The sequence below is a fragment of the Labrus mixtus genome, chromosome 17 (genome assembly GCF_963584025.1).
Source record: "Labrus mixtus chromosome 17, fLabMix1.1, whole genome shotgun sequence".
Taxonomy (NCBI): domain Eukaryota; kingdom Metazoa; phylum Chordata; class Actinopteri; order Labriformes; family Labridae; genus Labrus; species Labrus mixtus.
The window spans coordinates 6,366,909-6,382,770 of NC_083628.1; the positions used below are offsets into that span (position 1 = coordinate 6,366,909).

Consider the following 15,862-nt stretch of genomic DNA (forward strand, 5'->3'; position numbering starts at 1 on the left):
TGATATATTAAAATCAGCCGACCTTACACACATAGGGAGACACACACAAACACACTCGCCACTGAAGGCAGGGGCAGTAACTCAAGGCCAAAGGAGGAGGTTTATTTTTATCACGGGCAAAGGCGCCAAATCATGTTGGTATGAAGGGGGCTATATAAATGCAAATTGTATTGGAGAGCTATTAGTCGTGGAAAAGGTTTGTATGTAAATGCCCTATAGGACCACAGCGGAGCACTCGGCCAGTTCAGATTAGTGGAGTTTGTGGCGAATGTGCAGCAAAAGACAAAATAGAAAAATAGACGGAAAATGCAATTGCCTCGTGGTAAATCATGGTGAACAAGGTGAGTAGAGGAGTAATTGAATGGCCAAGGTGTTTCTGTACCGTTTATTGTGTTGCAAGAGAGATGTAGTTAGGTCTGTTCCCTGTGTGCTTGTGCAGATGTTCACATTTTCTGGTCTTTTTTTTTTTGTCCGTGCTACAGTTTTGTGTTGAGGTACAAAATGTGGAGGCAGCACTGAAGCCGTTTGTGATTGTTTCTTTAGCCTTCATGTATCTGCAAAAATAGACTTTGTGCTTGGCAATAAATCATGGTATATTTATTTAAGACTGATCAAATCAAATATGGCACAAGATGCCACATCACTTAGAGAAACTTACAGAGTTAGTTAAAAGCATGAGGCTTTAGTAGACAACATTAGCGCGAGGTCGCCCTCTAGCTTTAAGTAGAGTGAATCACAGGTATTCAAACCACACTGTTTATCTCATGACTTCATCTCACACAGAAAAAACATTTTCATTCAGACAGTAAGCACCTACAATCCCTTATTATAAAAAAATTACAAAAAAAAGTTAGTGTGTGCAGGACCTGCTTAAAGAATAACACTGTCTGATATATACAGTATTTACATTTCAAGACAAGGACCAACAGCAATAAAAAGTTGATGTTTGGAATAGCTGCATTTGCAGACACTATAAAAATGTTTCATACTGCCTTCTGAAGAAAATGTACATTTTTCAGTTTTTTTTATAAAAATAACATAATAATCACACCTTTCCATCACCGTCCTGTGACTTTGAAGTTCAAATTTAAAGTGCATTGCAATTCTTCAAGGTTATTTCACCTTCCAGGGTTATTTTTTCCGGAAAGATATATTTCTGCAGACCCAGGTCATGCCATCCTAGAAAGAAGCGGAAAATGAAGTTGTGTTGTAAAAATTTGTTATTTTAAAATAAACGTTTACACGATATTCTTCATGACATCATCATATGCCAGCCAACTGATGAGCAGAAAAAGAAGGCAGCTACATCATCACTAGCATACACTCAGTGTCACTAGCCCTTGATTAAAACATGTCGATGACATACTGCTTGCCTGACGGTAGCAATAATGTTGTTATCAAAGCTGGCTAAACCATTTGCGTAATGAAGACAAATGAAGCAAAGCCTATTTGGTCTTTCAAAGGATGATAACATGCTTAACTTCACACTCTTAATCTGGTTAACCTTAGAACTAGTTTGAGCTGCAGGGAGAGCAATCATTAGGATATAATTATGTAGCTTTGATAAACACCAGGAGCAAGCTTTATTTGAAGAATTAACTGCATGAGTGCTGAATACCAACTCAGGAAATATTTTCAGGGGAGTAGTCGGTAAGTTGTTTTTTTTATGTGGCAAGTTTCTTCTGAAATAATTTACGTATATAAACTCAGCATTGTCTGGTGCTTCTAAAATTAATTGACCTCCATGAGATAAATAGATGTGTGCACTGAGTCTATCCAATATTAAAGGTGCTTTTTTTTATTGTTAAAAAACAAAAGGTGAAGAAAAACGGAGCCGCTCTGTAGTTGACCATGTCCTATTTTACCATTTTACCTGCACTCCCTCAGCTGTGATTGCTGAGCACGCCTGGACCTGCCACATGCGATCCCGGATCGTGTGCAGATTGAGACTCTCAGCCAGCTCAGACGCTGAGGTGGCTGTCATCAGGTCCTGCTTGTTAGCAAAGATTAACAGTGGCACACCAGCGAGCGTTTCCTCCTCCAGCAGCTCAGACAGCTCCTGGTGGAACAGGGCCACGACGGCAGTCAGCAACACATGACATCATCAAAAATTGGGTACAGTTACACATTCATACCCTGTAATAGAATCATCTGTAACCATCCACGATCACCTCAGAGTCACACTTTAAAAAGTCTATCCTGTTATTTTAATAATTTAAAACTTAAACAGCATCTCACCATACTTGATTCTTCAAACCTTTTCTTGTCTGAGCTGTCAATCACGTAGATCTAGAAATAGCAACATCAAAGATATTAAAAAAGCAGTTAATACAATTCTTAATAGAGCAATATCACATGAGAGGGGGTCTCTTTAAATGAGTACATAAAATATATAAACTGTGTTCATCTGGCCTCATCCCTATGACACAACCACAGCCGTGCTGCTGTTCACTACAACGGCAAAACCTTTGTGTACCTTCGAGTGTTATTGCTTTTACACAACATTTCTACAACAGCAGTTATTAGTAAACAGTGAAGTGAAGTTCAGTACAACAGCACACCCTTGAGTGTAATATTGATTTTATATAACTTGTTGCAGAACAAGAAAGCAGTGAAGATAATCAACGTCATGATTTGTGTTGTGTTATGTCTTTACATAATCTCTAGTAGTAGCAAAAATAAGTAGTCCCAGTGATGTTGTATTCTATATCAGCAGTCATGTGTTCTTGGTTAAGCTGTTAAAATACTGTATCAAGAGGACAACTATCTGTAAGTACATAAAGGAGAACCTACCAGCACGTCTGTGTTCTCAAAGTAATTCCTCCAGTAGGGGCGGATCTTGCGCTGACCTCCAATGTCCCAAACATTTAACTTGAAGCCAGACGACTGAACGGTCTTTATATTGAAGCCCTACAGAAAGACAACACAGATACTTCATCTAATCTTTATTTACTACTTGCAGAGGGCAAATCAATACACGAATTGGAAAACTGTATGTCTTGAAGTTGACGGAATGTGATAAAAAATGTAACACGATGAAAACATTATAGATTAGCTTCCTTGTGCATATATGTACTTGTGTGGGGGTGATGTGGCTAATATCTTCTGCTGCCAGCTGTTTCAGCATAGTAGTCTTGCCAGCATTGTCCAAGCCCAGCAGCAGTAAGCGCACTTCCTGTTCTGGAGACTGCTTCATCCTTCGAAGAATGGACAACAGGCCCTGCAGGTGGATCAGAGAGTGTATTAGAGCTTAAACCGGACAGGCTGTTTCTTACTGAATTGTTACAAAATCAACACCTTATAGGTTAAAGTAATGCTTTGGTCATCAGAGTTCAGTTTGGTGTCCGGGTTTGGCAGAGGATCAGGACAAGAGCTTGTACAGGATGTTTTAACACTAACCTCACAGCAAGTTATCTAGAACATGAGGATTTAGCTGTTAGCGGCTTGCAGTGACCTACTCATGTTAGCGTGCCAAAGGCTCAGATTGCCATGTGCACAGTCAGTGGCTTGGGTCCAGAAAGTGGTAAGGACGGAAGGCTTTGGATCAAGATATTCATGCTGCAGTGTGTGCAATGCGCTCTGTGGCAGCAGCATGTAACATGTGTCAAATATAGAAACAACACAATAACATATAATATTTCAGGGCATATCTGTGTAAATCTAGCAGACATAAAAGTGGCTGTTTTTTTTGCCATTTTCCTTGACGTTTCTACTGTTAAATTTGTAGTTTTGTTCAACACATCTCACATGCCTTCCTTTATTTATCTTCTCCCTTTTCCCTGAGCTAAAAAGGACCACTCAAATGAAGGGAATAATCCCAAATATGTTGATGAAAGTTGATCTAAATTAAACAAGCCTACTGCAAATTACCAAACATAGATTTTATCATAAAGAACTGCAGAAATATTATAGATTATTTTAGTGACAGCCCATATTATCACTTTTAATACTGGCAAGTGTCTTAAACATACTGTATATCCTACATAACATACAAGTATTTCATTAACTATGCGCCACATCAATTTATAGTAACTTCTGTAGCATTTGCGGGCTGCAGCCGGAGTTTTAGTAGGTTTATACAAAATTCGTAATATCCAAAACCTGTGACTAAATACAAAAACATGAATTATATATTCTAATTAAAAAAGTGAATGGAAAGAATCGTGAAAACTTACCATGTTTGCCTCAGGTGTTGTGGTGTTTTGCCTCTGCTTACACTGAGTGGATTAAAATCTTTATAACGATTCTGCTTGAGGGAGGGAGTGGGGAGGGGAGGGGGGAGAACTACTGTCAGGTTCCGTTGTCGTGGAAACCGTGACGTCGTCAACGTAAACAACGTAACTGCTGAGCGTCTGTGCTCAGAGGGCAGAAAAAAATAAAAAAATGAAACGATAAAGATCCCCCAAAAAAACATTTTTAGAACGTCCCTATGATTGAAGGGGTGACATATTTTTTCATGGTTTAAAAATAATTAAATGCTGGAATTTTTTTTTTATTAAATGTTCACTTTTTTTGTAGCACTCTCATCGAAGACCATGCTAGACAGGTGCCAGGTTATAACTACTTTACGATTATAACTTGGGGACAGTATGTAAAGAAAATTCCCCCAAAAGGTTGCCAGTTTGGGGCAATATCCTACGTCCCTCAATTCAATAATCAGGTTTTTTTTTAGAGAGCTTTCAGAACCGAAGGTAACATTTCAGTCAGTAATGACATCTTGCGGGAAAAGTGTGACATAACTAACTATAATCATAACACCTGCATTCTCGCCAATGTAACAGACAAAGGAGGGCCACTCGACAAGCCCCTCTGGGTTTATTTGGCTCCTCCAGCACATTTCTTTCAAAAAGTATAGTTTGTTAATTAACTAATCTAAACTAGTTTCTACACTCATGCACTTTAACTTATGTCAATACTGTCCATTTACAACTCTGTTTTTGCACATTTACATTGAATCTTTCATATATAATTTACAACCATTTACGACTGTATCATATAACATTACTGTATTGTCCTTTTCATCCTACTACAATTTAAAAAAATGTCCTCTTATGTATTTATTTTAATATCTTGTTGCTTTTATGTGTCGTATTTTATTTTTATACGTATTTTTTAATTCTTATTGGTGTGCATTAGTCTCTCAATGATAGTCTCTCAATGATTTTATAAACTACTTTTTGTCAATAACTTTTCAGCACTCTTGTTAAGCACTTTGAACTGCAATTTAATTTGTCTGAAATGTGCTATATAAATAAAAGTTTGATTGATTGATTGATTGATTGATTGATTGATTGATTGATTGATTGATTGATTGATTGACTCTGTTTTTGCACATTTACATTTAATCTTTCATATTTAACTTACAACCATTTATGACTCTGTTCTTGCACATTTACATTTAATCTTCCATATTTAATCTTCCTATTTAAGACTAGTAATGCTTAGTTAAATCCTGGTTGTATATATTCACATTCTTAGTTCTGATATTTTTTTGGTACTTATTTACTTTGTATTTAATATTATATTATGTTTAGATTTGCTAACATTGTGGGTTTTTTTTACTCATATTGTGTGTTTGGATAACCTGCTGCTGTAACGCCACAATTTCCCAGTTTGGGATCAATAAAGTAATTCTATTTTATTCTAATCATTATGTAATGTCTGTTTTTCCATTGATCTAATATGTTTATGTTTTTTTTTTTGTGCAATAAATAAAAAAAAAGAAAAAAAAAAGAACAATAAATAAGAAAGAAGTGGCAGAAGAACACAGAACCTTACAAACTCCAGCATGAAGTCATGTTTTCACAAACGCATACACAGCACCCCCTGGAGTTCTGCAGCTGACTCCGTTTCATATTACTTACGCTGTTTCTGAGTCAAGGAAAAACAAAAACATGTCCGTGTACGACAGGCTGAACTACTAACTACCAATTGCAACCTGAAGCCACCTCAACTAGCTGTCGATTTGACCGACTGCTATATGATTCCCGTCGCGTCAACGGCCGACGACCCAGAAAGATGCCGCAGAAAGCACTGGGATCCATTGTAGGACTTCTTTGTACAGGGGCATGTCTGGTGCAGGTAAGCCGCCGCTACGGCTCGCGGGGTCGGCCGTCGCTTCAAGGATAGACCGCGGCTCCGTCGTCCGTTGCTAGGCCTTTGCCGATCCTTTTTGTCTCCTCCACAAAGGAAACCGGGCTTCTTCTTTACTGTTTACCGTGAATGACGTCAGTTAGTCAAAGTTTACACGTACACATCGACAGCTTCGTTGCTTGCAAAGAGAAAAGCTACACGGCTTTGAATTATAACCTCAATGTAAGAGTTTGAATCGAGGGTATCAAGATTAACGTTAGCCATTGTTGCTAACTGGTACCCGGCAAATTGACGTGTTTATTGATAGGACTTGAAGCTAGCATGCTAACTAGCCTGATAAGGATGTCACTCCCAGTTTGCTTTCATTATTGAAACGCTAATTTTTTAAACTTTCCTCTTGGTCAGTTGAAAAAAAAAAAACATGCATGTTATTGAAACAGTTTTGCATTTTATTTATATAACTGAACTTATGTACTGTGACATAACTTGGCTTCTTAATATTAACACCTTTTTTTTTTCTTGTGTTATTACAGATTGCTGCAAAAAACCCGACTTAATTTAAAATTGTGTGTGAAATACTTTTTCTTTAAATCTGATGTATCCTCAGTATGACACTGAATAATACGCTTAAATCTAAAAAAATTTTGCTCTACAAAATAGTTTAGGCCTTTACAGGAAATGAGACCATAAAACTAAAACAAAACAGAAAGTGTCACTGAGTTGTCAAATGAAAAAGACTAAACAGTTCCTAGAAATAGTTCAGTCTACAAAAACCTTTAACATGTGGGATTGAGTGTTGACTTGGGCATTCACTTTGTGTACCTCTTGTGTGTATTTAAGGGGAAGGAGTTCTGTTTTGGGGTAAACAATGAGCAGTACCGCTGTGAGATGGGCTACTGCTGTGGAGAGAGAGAGTGCTGCACCTACTACTATGAGCTCTGGTGTAAGTTCCAGTTGTGATTTTTTATATCTCATATCTTTCTTTATCCATCAAGTTTAATTATATACTTGCTGTTCTATCATTCATTTCCCACTCAAGGCCCTATTTTGAGGATACAACTCGTTATGTGGATAAAGTTACGTTGATTTGTAGATTATCTCCTAGTTTATTCAAATTGTTTAGCAATTGTGTGTTTAGTCTCACCTTTATTCAAGTACACAGCTTTTGGAAACTGCTTAAGTTGGCAGTTAAAGATGGATATATAATTATATTTTGAGCCCAAAAAACCATGAGCTTATCATCTGGCTATTTTTAAGTCAGAGAAAACCTTGCTCAGTTTCATCAGTTGCTTGTTGATGTTTTTGTATTTATTGAGCTTGGATGTCGTCTGCAGGGTTCTGGTTGGTATGGACTCTGATCATCATGCTTAGCTGCTGCTGTGCTTACCGACACCGGAGAGTAAAGATGCGTCTTCAGCAGGAGCAGCGTCAACGGGAGATTAGCCTCATGGCCTATCAGGGAGCCTCCAGCTCCTTCATTTCTCCTCCACCACTCAATTTAAGTAAGTCATTTTTGTTTTTGCTATGTCGACACATTTAACACTATTTTTGTCTTTGAGACTGACGGTCTTTATTAATTAAAAAGATCTTACAATTCCATATTTTTCGGCAATTTGCAATATTAAGTGTAGCCCATAAATTTCTTAAAACCTTTGCCAGTTGTTTCGCGCCCATTATATCAGATTAGACGGGCAAGCTCAGATTGATATATCTGCCTTTGGTTATCAGCGATTTGAATACTGATTAGAAGGTGTTCAAGAAACCTTAGTATTAAACACATAAAAGGCCAGAAAACTTTGCTGAATCAACTTTCTCCAGCACCACCATATAAAGACATAAAGCCAATTTAGCGTGTTTCTCATCCGTGTCCACTTAAATTTATCGGTACTCACGGATCCATCATTTTCATTTTCCAGTTTATTAATTTCAGAGTATCCACTTTTTCAAAAAGAGCATCCAAAGTTAATATTACAAAATCTGAACTTAAACACGAGCGAGAAAACATTTGGCCTGAACCCTCCACCACGGACAAAGACATTCTCTTTTTTTTCACACCACCTGACGCATCGCGCCCGCATTAATTACTTAACTCCAGCCATAATAAAAAATACCTGCCAAAGACAATGTCCACATAAATCTTTTATTCAACATAAATAGCAATATACATTTTTCCATTTCAAATCAAAAACTTAAATACTTATTTCAAATGATATATACTATATGCTTTATTATCACCAATTGAAATCAGAATTCTCAAACTAAATTAAACATCATTAAAATAGCCTCTACTGTCCCCATGGACGGTACAGTTTCATGTACCGTTTTTGAGATTTGGTTTCTGCTGGATGATTTAGTACAGAGATTATTCTCTATCCCAGATTCTTTTATACAACTTCACTCCTCAGCAGCTCAGACAGAACGAGGCGGGTCATTCTGCAGGTTTCATTTTGTCTTTAAGGTCCTTGAAGCAGCGGCTCTCCCCTCTTCCTGTATGAAACATTCACATTTTCCTGAGGGTCAGAAACAAAGTGCTGATCCTTATCTTGATCTTGTCATGCTCAGCAGCATATCGCCTTTGTGTGTTTTGGTCTCATGGTCTGATGATGCCAGAAGGACAGCAGAAATGTGACCTTGATGACTTTGGTCCTCAGGACCTTAGCTGAAACTTGATATTGTGTTCACTAATATCACAGGAGTGGGACAAAGGGCACACTTGTCAAGAGTCTTCAGCTCACATTGAACATGCTCCACTTAATGTCAAAACACAACTCTTCACTGTGTGTGTACACAGACCGTAGTTACATGTTTTCATTTTGAACACATCTTCTCAACCTGCCTGTATTAAACCAGGGCTGTTTATTTTCTAGAATCAGGGGGAACAGTCTGCTGGGATTAGAATTAGATGAGATTAGATTGCACATAGTTAGCAAGCTAATTTATTGTGATATATATCTAACATTATATATATATATTTTTAAGAATACACCGCCTTATTCATAAAATATAATGGAAACATTTTTAAAAAAATGTATCCAAACAAATCAGTGGGATCTGCATATGTATTTATCACAGTCCCTGTATCATCAACATTACAGCTTCTACTATTTTTTGTTGAGTCTGAGCAAAGGAATTCACATTTTCCAAATATCAATGAATATCTGCTGACTTTCAGGGTTCTGGAACGACTGCAAGCTTCCTGACTATGAAGAGGTGGTGGGTCACCCGCCGACACCGCCTCCTCCCTACTCTGAAAACCCTCCTGAGACTGTTCCAGCAATCCCTGCTCAAGTGAGCCAGCCCAACACTTCAACCGATCCACCACCATCGCAGGTTGAAGAAGTTCCACAGGTGGAAGGTCAGGCCTCAGGTTCCTCATCAGGCCAGGGAGCAGCGTCAGTGCCGATCCAAACACAGCATCTGGCCAAGGAGAATGTTGAAGTTCCACTGATGGCTGCGGGTGATGAGGAGGAAGACGAGGAGCTTGTCACTCGGCGGCGCCATGTGACCGGTGACTCAGGGATCGAGGTGTGCGTTTGCCAACTGGACGTTGACGAGGGCTCAGGGCTTGAAGAGGAATGCGATGAGATGAACCGGATGTGCAAGGTCAGCGGTCGAGACTGCTGTTCCGGGCAGCAGCAGCCAGCCTTCAGACAGAAGGAGCACACCTCAGAGCTGCCCAGCCAGACCGCCAGCACCAGCACTGGGGACCACATGGTGTGATCCACAGCTCAACTAACCAGCTAACCAGCCTGGCTTTCTGCCTCACACAGGGAGATCATCATCATCACCACAGGGACTGTCTATGTCTTAATTATTTGAAATTACACATAGGCATGACGTTATGATGATGATGATAACTAATCCTTAATGGCGCCTGATAGGGAAAAATGAATAACACATTGTGTGGACAATTTTTTTTCTTTGCTTTCCTTTGCAGGGAAACCAGCAAACACATGTCGATGCTCCATTTTGTTTCGTCTTTTTTTAAAGTGAGCAAAAGGAAGTCATAAGAAGGCAGCAATTGATTGTGAATGAAATAAGAAATGACTGTTTCCCTTTGCTCCTACACACTCGAGCACTGCCTTCATGTTTCTGTTTATGTCTCACCGCTCACCCTGGTCAGAACATTTCCCGCCATCCAGCTGTCTGACATTATACTGCCACTGGGATGGTCAGCCAAGAGCATGCCAGACTGTCAGTGGACCCCCCCCCCCCGTCTCCCACGAGGAGCAGAGGACTTAAAAGCAAACTTCTTAAAAACTTAATGATGTTACTAGATGAATCGGTGCGAGCACACACATTTTGTTTTCCCCAAAGCTTGTGTGCCTGAGAGTCTGTAAGTGTGTGCTGTTAAATCTAGGGCACAGCTGCACAGTGATGTCAGCTGTGAGGTCATGGCAACCAGTGTCTGCCGTCCTCTGGTGTGAAGAGTGTGAGGCTCTTTGCATCTAGAGTGGTGGGGGGGGGGTTATGCAACCGCAAATAGCAGAGAAGAGAGACAGGAAGGAGTTAGTTATTTTGTCTGTGGGTTTTAAATGTCATACAACCCTTTTTGATTTTCACACAGTGATGTCGGCCACCCAATGGTCCACGATTAACCTGGTCGAAGTAATGGTTGACCAGCTTCTAATAATGTATTCATGGTGTGCACATGATCTCCCCTGTTCCGTTTCTGACTGCATTTAGTTCATTATAATAGCCAAGAGGGCTATGCCACCACTATTTCTAATCCAAAAATGTCCCTGTGGTGGATCTGCTAGAATGTTTTATTTACTGTGTTATATCAGAGTGGGCATTGGCAGCGTTTAGCCCGTTCTACACATTAATAGTTAAGATTTTCATATACAAAAAAAAAAAAAATCATATCCAGCTATGCTTCAGTTTCATTCTACAGGTGTCACTATAAATCGCAACAAAGCTCCTGACGGGGGCTGCTTGAGTGTGTATGTGCTAGTGAATGGATGTTAAAGTGCAGTAGGTAAGGGTTGAGTATTGTGCGTGTGTGTATTTTTATAGTGCTGTTGTATCTGGTTGAAATACTTGCACAGCAATGAGGTGGATAAGAAGCACTGTTTTTTTTTGGTTTTTTTTGCATGAGGCATGGATTTCTGTGATTATATTTGAGTTCATTGGCATTTTCTAGCTACTTTTTACTCACTTTGTCATAATGATATTGGGCTACATTGGTTACACATCAAGTTGTTACAACTGTGTAAGCCATGCTGTCTTCTAATGTAGCACAGGTTGCTAGTTAGCTTGGGCTGTCCTGGCTCTCTGCGGACCCTGTAGCTCTTGGCAGCCTAAGGGATTTGCGGTGGTATTTTCCATTGGCAACAGAGCGCGGGTGCATTAGCAAGTTGAGGTGGATGCAGGCTGTGCTCTGCAGTCTCGTCGCTGTTTGCACAGCTGCAGAATCTATTGTGAATAACCGCATGCTTCTTTGCATGTCGCTTGTCCTATATACTGTACAGTATGTATTCAAAGCATTGAAGCAGACTAACTGGTTTTTGTCAGACAGGAAATTAAGTGCAGAACAAATTTGCCTTTTTTTTGCAAGATGGAACAAGACTCAGAAGAAACTGACACATCAGTAAAAGGGTTTTATTTTTGAAAAAATGTTCAACATCTTAGAGATCTGCTCTGATATGGTGTGTTTAAAAAGGATACAGTGTTAAGAGCCAGGTCAGTCATTCTGGTTCACACATACTCTGAAAGTTCTGCTCTTGATAACGTCACTTATTTCTCAGCACTGTCAGGACTCTCACAGGGAAATTCTTGGCCTCTAAACAAGACATGGCACTGGTATGTGCATTTCATTTTTCCTCCAACTGAGAGCTCTGTGCTCGCTGTGGAAATGTTTCTGCGATCCACTGTTGGAGCAGAACTACATACTGTTTGTGCTAGAGTATAGGGAAACAACACAAGAGAGTCAGTGCACCTGAAACGTCAAATTGGAGTGAAAAAAAAAATCCAAACCGCTGCCTGAGGCTTAAAATGAGAGACAGTTTAGTTTCATTTTTGTTGCATCGGCCTTATCAAACATGCTAAATGAAAGGTGTGCAACCTTGTGTTGTGCTGCTGAGCAGGTCCTTTAATATGATGCTGAACTAACATGACTGACTTTTCCAGAGGAGCTGTTGCACTGTGAGCATGACTGCACAGCATTAGCAGAAGTCATTTAAAAGACATTGTTTGACCAGCACACCTCAAGCTGCCTTGCTGCATCTCTAAAGAGAAAATGTCTTGATTATGAAGCGGCACAGTGAAATCAATGAGGAAAGATTTGTGCTACTGCCTTATTAGAGTAGGTGTAGTTAAAGTGGATTTGTTCTTTTGTTTTCTTGCAAACACGATCGCTTCAGAGCAGAGGAGTGCTCTGTATCACTGCTAGTTGTCATCGGAGCGGTTTTTTTTCCTTTCACTTATCGAGATGAGGATGTGGTTTAAAACCCTGTAACATCCTCAAAATGTAAACTGTCACGTTCTCTAGTGTTTTACATGCATAGGTTTTGTATCTGGTTGCGTTGAGTTTAAAAAATACTGTGTATAGTTAGCTGTGGCAATGATGGATTGTCAAGACCAGAGTTTGGGCTCGTTCTGTTTTGGTTTCAAGGATCTGGTCACAAATAGTTTGTGATGTGAACTGACTTGAAAGCATGATTAAGATTCATTTTGATTTCTCCTATTTTTTTTTTTTTTTTTTTTTTTTTAAATCTCCCAACAAGAGATTACTTCATAACCTATTTGTTATGATGATGTTATGATGCTTAATTGTATACATATGTAGACAAAATAATCGGGGAGGGGGGGCTGCGTAGGAAATGAGGCAGGAATGTGGATTCTTTTGTGCATGAGTGAACTGGAGGTCCATAGTTTTCCCATTGCCAAACAACGACTATGCCTCGCTAGTTTTCAAGTTTACTAAGATTAAGGGCTATATCCGTCATCTGTTGCGGACAAACATCCATCCATCCGTTGTGTTGAGTGATTCGTCTGCTCTGTGCTGTTTGTTTGAAGCCACAGTTGCCGAGATCCACTATCTGAACATGCTCCGTGTTCGGAGTTGGATGTCCTTTTTAATTTTGTAGTGGAGCTCATATTAAAAAAAAAAAAAGAAAAAATAGCTGATTGTATATGACCATGTATGTTTGTGTTATAGGCTTTAACTTTGCCTTTTCTTTTTTTCTTTTTTTGTCAACCTTAATGGAGGTGCGTGATGCAACCCCCCCACCCTGCCCAATGAAAGCTCCTTTCTCATGTAACCAGCTACATTTGTTTGTTGTGATGGGACTTTTTTTTTTTTTTTCTTTTTTTAGCCTTTCTGGTTCTTTGTGAACTGTGACTCCATGCTAAAAGAAACTGTAGCTAACGCTGTCTTCTGTTTGCATTTTCTCTGTCTTTGGACCTTTGTAAACAGGAACCCCAATGCAGAAGCGTCGATATAATAATCAACCAAAGTCGCTGTCATTTCCATGCTGCGTGTGTTTTTTGTTGTCATGCCCACGATCTGTTTGGTTTCCCACTCTCAGGGGGTTATTTTTAACAAGCAGTGCTAGAGTTTAAAATTAACACACATTCAGTCTCATAAAGCCAAAGCAGTCGTCTCGTTTCATAACACCCCCCCCCAACCCCTCCCTCCCATTGTTGTCTGATGTTATTTCTGCATCACACACCTCTGTTCTGTACTTTCTCAACAAGGCTATGCAAAAAAAACATAAACCTACTGTTATATGCTGCGACCCCTTTTCTCACCTTCTCTGTCAGTTGTCCGTGGACACCAGTACAAGCAATATAACTCTGAGTATGTGTGGCACTGACTGTAATCTGCTCTTTGGTCTGTGTTCATGTATTTGTTGAAGAAAATGTTGAAAAAATACTTGTAATGCTATAAAAATGATGTGGTGTGTGTGTATGCTCTAGTGTCAGCTGAGGGGCTTGATATAAAAAGCAATTGTAGTTTATATATATATCTATATATATTCCCTCATTTTGTGCTTTTCCTGCCTGCCTCCTAAACCACTTACACTTTGTACTCAGACTTCTGGGTAGACCACGTTATTAAGTTGTGTCAGCAGAAAGGAGAGACTTACAAATGATGTTTTTGTTGGATTTTTTTTTTGTCTTGCTACTTTTCCATCCCTCATTTTTGTTGCACTAATTCAATGTTTGGGTATTCTCTGTTTAAGCAACAGCTTTGTTTTTTTTTTCATCGTAATGAATTTTCACTGACTGAATATTTAACTGTTGCCTTTTAATCCTCAGTTGTAACAACATCAATTTCAAAACTTTTGTATACTAAACATATGAAGGACCTCAACATGGAACACAGTCAGAAACAAAAACACAGAAGGGTGATGCAGGAACGTTTTGATGGCCCCTCAACACTGAATTAGAAAAGAGAAACAATATTCCCATGATCACTGTGATGCTTTCTTTCACACAAATTCTAAAATGTACTTTCACCGTCACCACCGCTGATAAAAACCAAACACCCGAACACATTGAGGTGCTACATTTGATTAAAGTGGATTTTTTTTTTTTGCCAAAATCCTAGTTTGAGAAGGAAGCAAGAACCTTCAAACAGACCAGACTCTTCTTGCATTTGTTTTCCTACTAACTTTAAAAAAGCCAAACTGAGTTAAGAGAAAAAAGAGACAAAAAAATGAAAGCACTGAATGATGGTTAAAAAAAAAAAAAACGCTCTTGTTTTAGTAAGGAGTCTGCGGTGTTCTTGTTGGGTCATCATTTGTATTTTATTTTTTTAATAAAACAATCATTGGCACTCGAGGCTTTTTGTTCATTTTTTAACCTCAAGTCTGTTTCTTTTCATCCATTTCACCTCAGGTTGCTTTTCCAAGTGTTGTTGTGAGATTTGTAAAGCCTGGGAACAATGCTTCTGAGTACTTAAGTAGAAATATACAACAGCTAGAGGCATTACATGACCGTTTATATACAGTACAACTGCACTGGGACTTAACTATATTAAACCACCGAGCTGCAAGTGCGTTAAATACTATTAATTAACGTCACAGCAAAAACTCTGTCGGGATGATAAAATCACTAAAGTATTTTTCTTTCAGAATAAAAGGAAACCCATAGATGAGTGCACATAACATAAAGTAGCTGGTCTGCGGTAACATACAGACAGGTATCAAGTGTGCAGGAAAAAGAGGAAATCGGGAGTTAGAGCGAGGAATGACATGAACCTGGGCCGCCCGCTTGTAGGACTGTGGCCTGGGGATTGACCTAACCGCTAGGTCATCAGTGCCCGAGTGTTTCTTTACAATAGTCGAGGTCCAATCCTGCCGGGGGACTAGTTCTGATAATGGAGTAAATAAACGTGTTATATTTCACTGTTTCCTAAAAAGTAATTCCACTTTGAGAACTACGTATAGTGTAAAAGTCACATCACATCCGAGGTTGTTCTGTTGTACTGTAACATCAACTGAGGGCTGTTTACTCCCTCCTATGTAATAATGCTTATATTAATGTTTAACACTGAGATGGCAAACAGGGCTCCACTCAGTAGGATCATCGTATTGCTGTTGGAGAGGCGATTTACATCCAGACATCAAAATAACCCAAATTGAAAGCTGAAAAGTTTTGATCATAACGTTCCTATAGTACACTGCAGCTGATACTTAAACTTTCTATCTTTGTCCCTAATAAAGAGTAGGATTTAACTTTCCAAATGTCAAATTATTACTAAATGGTGTGTATATGTAGATTAAAACAGCCAAAAAGGAGCACACTCAAACAGTTACAAAAC

General features: G+C 39.1%; 2 protein-coding genes across 2 annotated transcripts; one reads left to right on the plus strand and one right to left on the minus strand.

Moving 5' to 3' along the window:
• Positions 1-575: 575 nt before the first annotated feature.
• On the minus strand, positions 576-4,986 carry LOC132991798 (ADP-ribosylation factor-like protein 3). The gene is made up of 6 exons (XM_061060692.1): positions 4,176-4,986; positions 3,077-3,220; positions 2,794-2,910; positions 2,239-2,289; positions 1,874-2,059; positions 576-1,179 (listed from the first exon to the last, which is right to left on the minus strand). Exons 1-6 carry the CDS (start codon positions 4,176-4,178, stop codon positions 1,132-1,134), a joined length of 549 nt encoding a protein of 182 aa, XP_060916675.1. The 5' UTR covers positions 4,179-4,986; the 3' UTR covers positions 576-1,131.
• An 837-nt stretch (positions 4,987-5,823) lies between these two features.
• On the plus strand, positions 5,824-14,875 carry wbp1 (WW domain binding protein 1). Its single transcript, XM_061060690.1, has 4 exons — positions 5,824-6,081; positions 6,934-7,036; positions 7,428-7,595; positions 9,266-14,875. The coding sequence occupies exons 1-4, from the start codon at positions 6,019-6,021 to the stop codon at positions 9,811-9,813; spliced, it is 882 nt and encodes a 293-aa protein (XP_060916673.1). The 5' UTR covers positions 5,824-6,018; the 3' UTR covers positions 9,814-14,875.
• Positions 14,876-15,862: the final 987 nt, after the last annotated feature.

Coding starts and splice junctions, on each gene's coding strand:
- LOC132991798 (XM_061060692.1), bottom strand. Junction 2,060..2,238: donor GGTTTGAAGAATCAAGTATG/GTGAGATGCTGT, acceptor CTGTTCCACCAG/GAGCTGTCTGAGCTGCTGGA. Junction 1,180..1,873: donor TCACAGCTGAGGGAGTGCAG/GTAAAATGGTAA, acceptor GCTTCTTTCTAG/GATGGCATGACCTGGGTCTG.
- wbp1 (XM_061060690.1), top strand. CDS start 6,019: ATGCCGCAGAAAGCACTGGGATCCATTGTAGGACTTCTTTGTACAGGG. Junction 6,082..6,933: donor CAGGGGCATGTCTGGTGCAG/GTAAGCCGCCGC, acceptor TGTGTATTTAAG/GGGAAGGAGTTCTGTTTTGG. Junction 7,037..7,427: donor CTACTACTATGAGCTCTGGT/GTAAGTTCCAGT, acceptor TGTCGTCTGCAG/GGTTCTGGTTGGTATGGACT.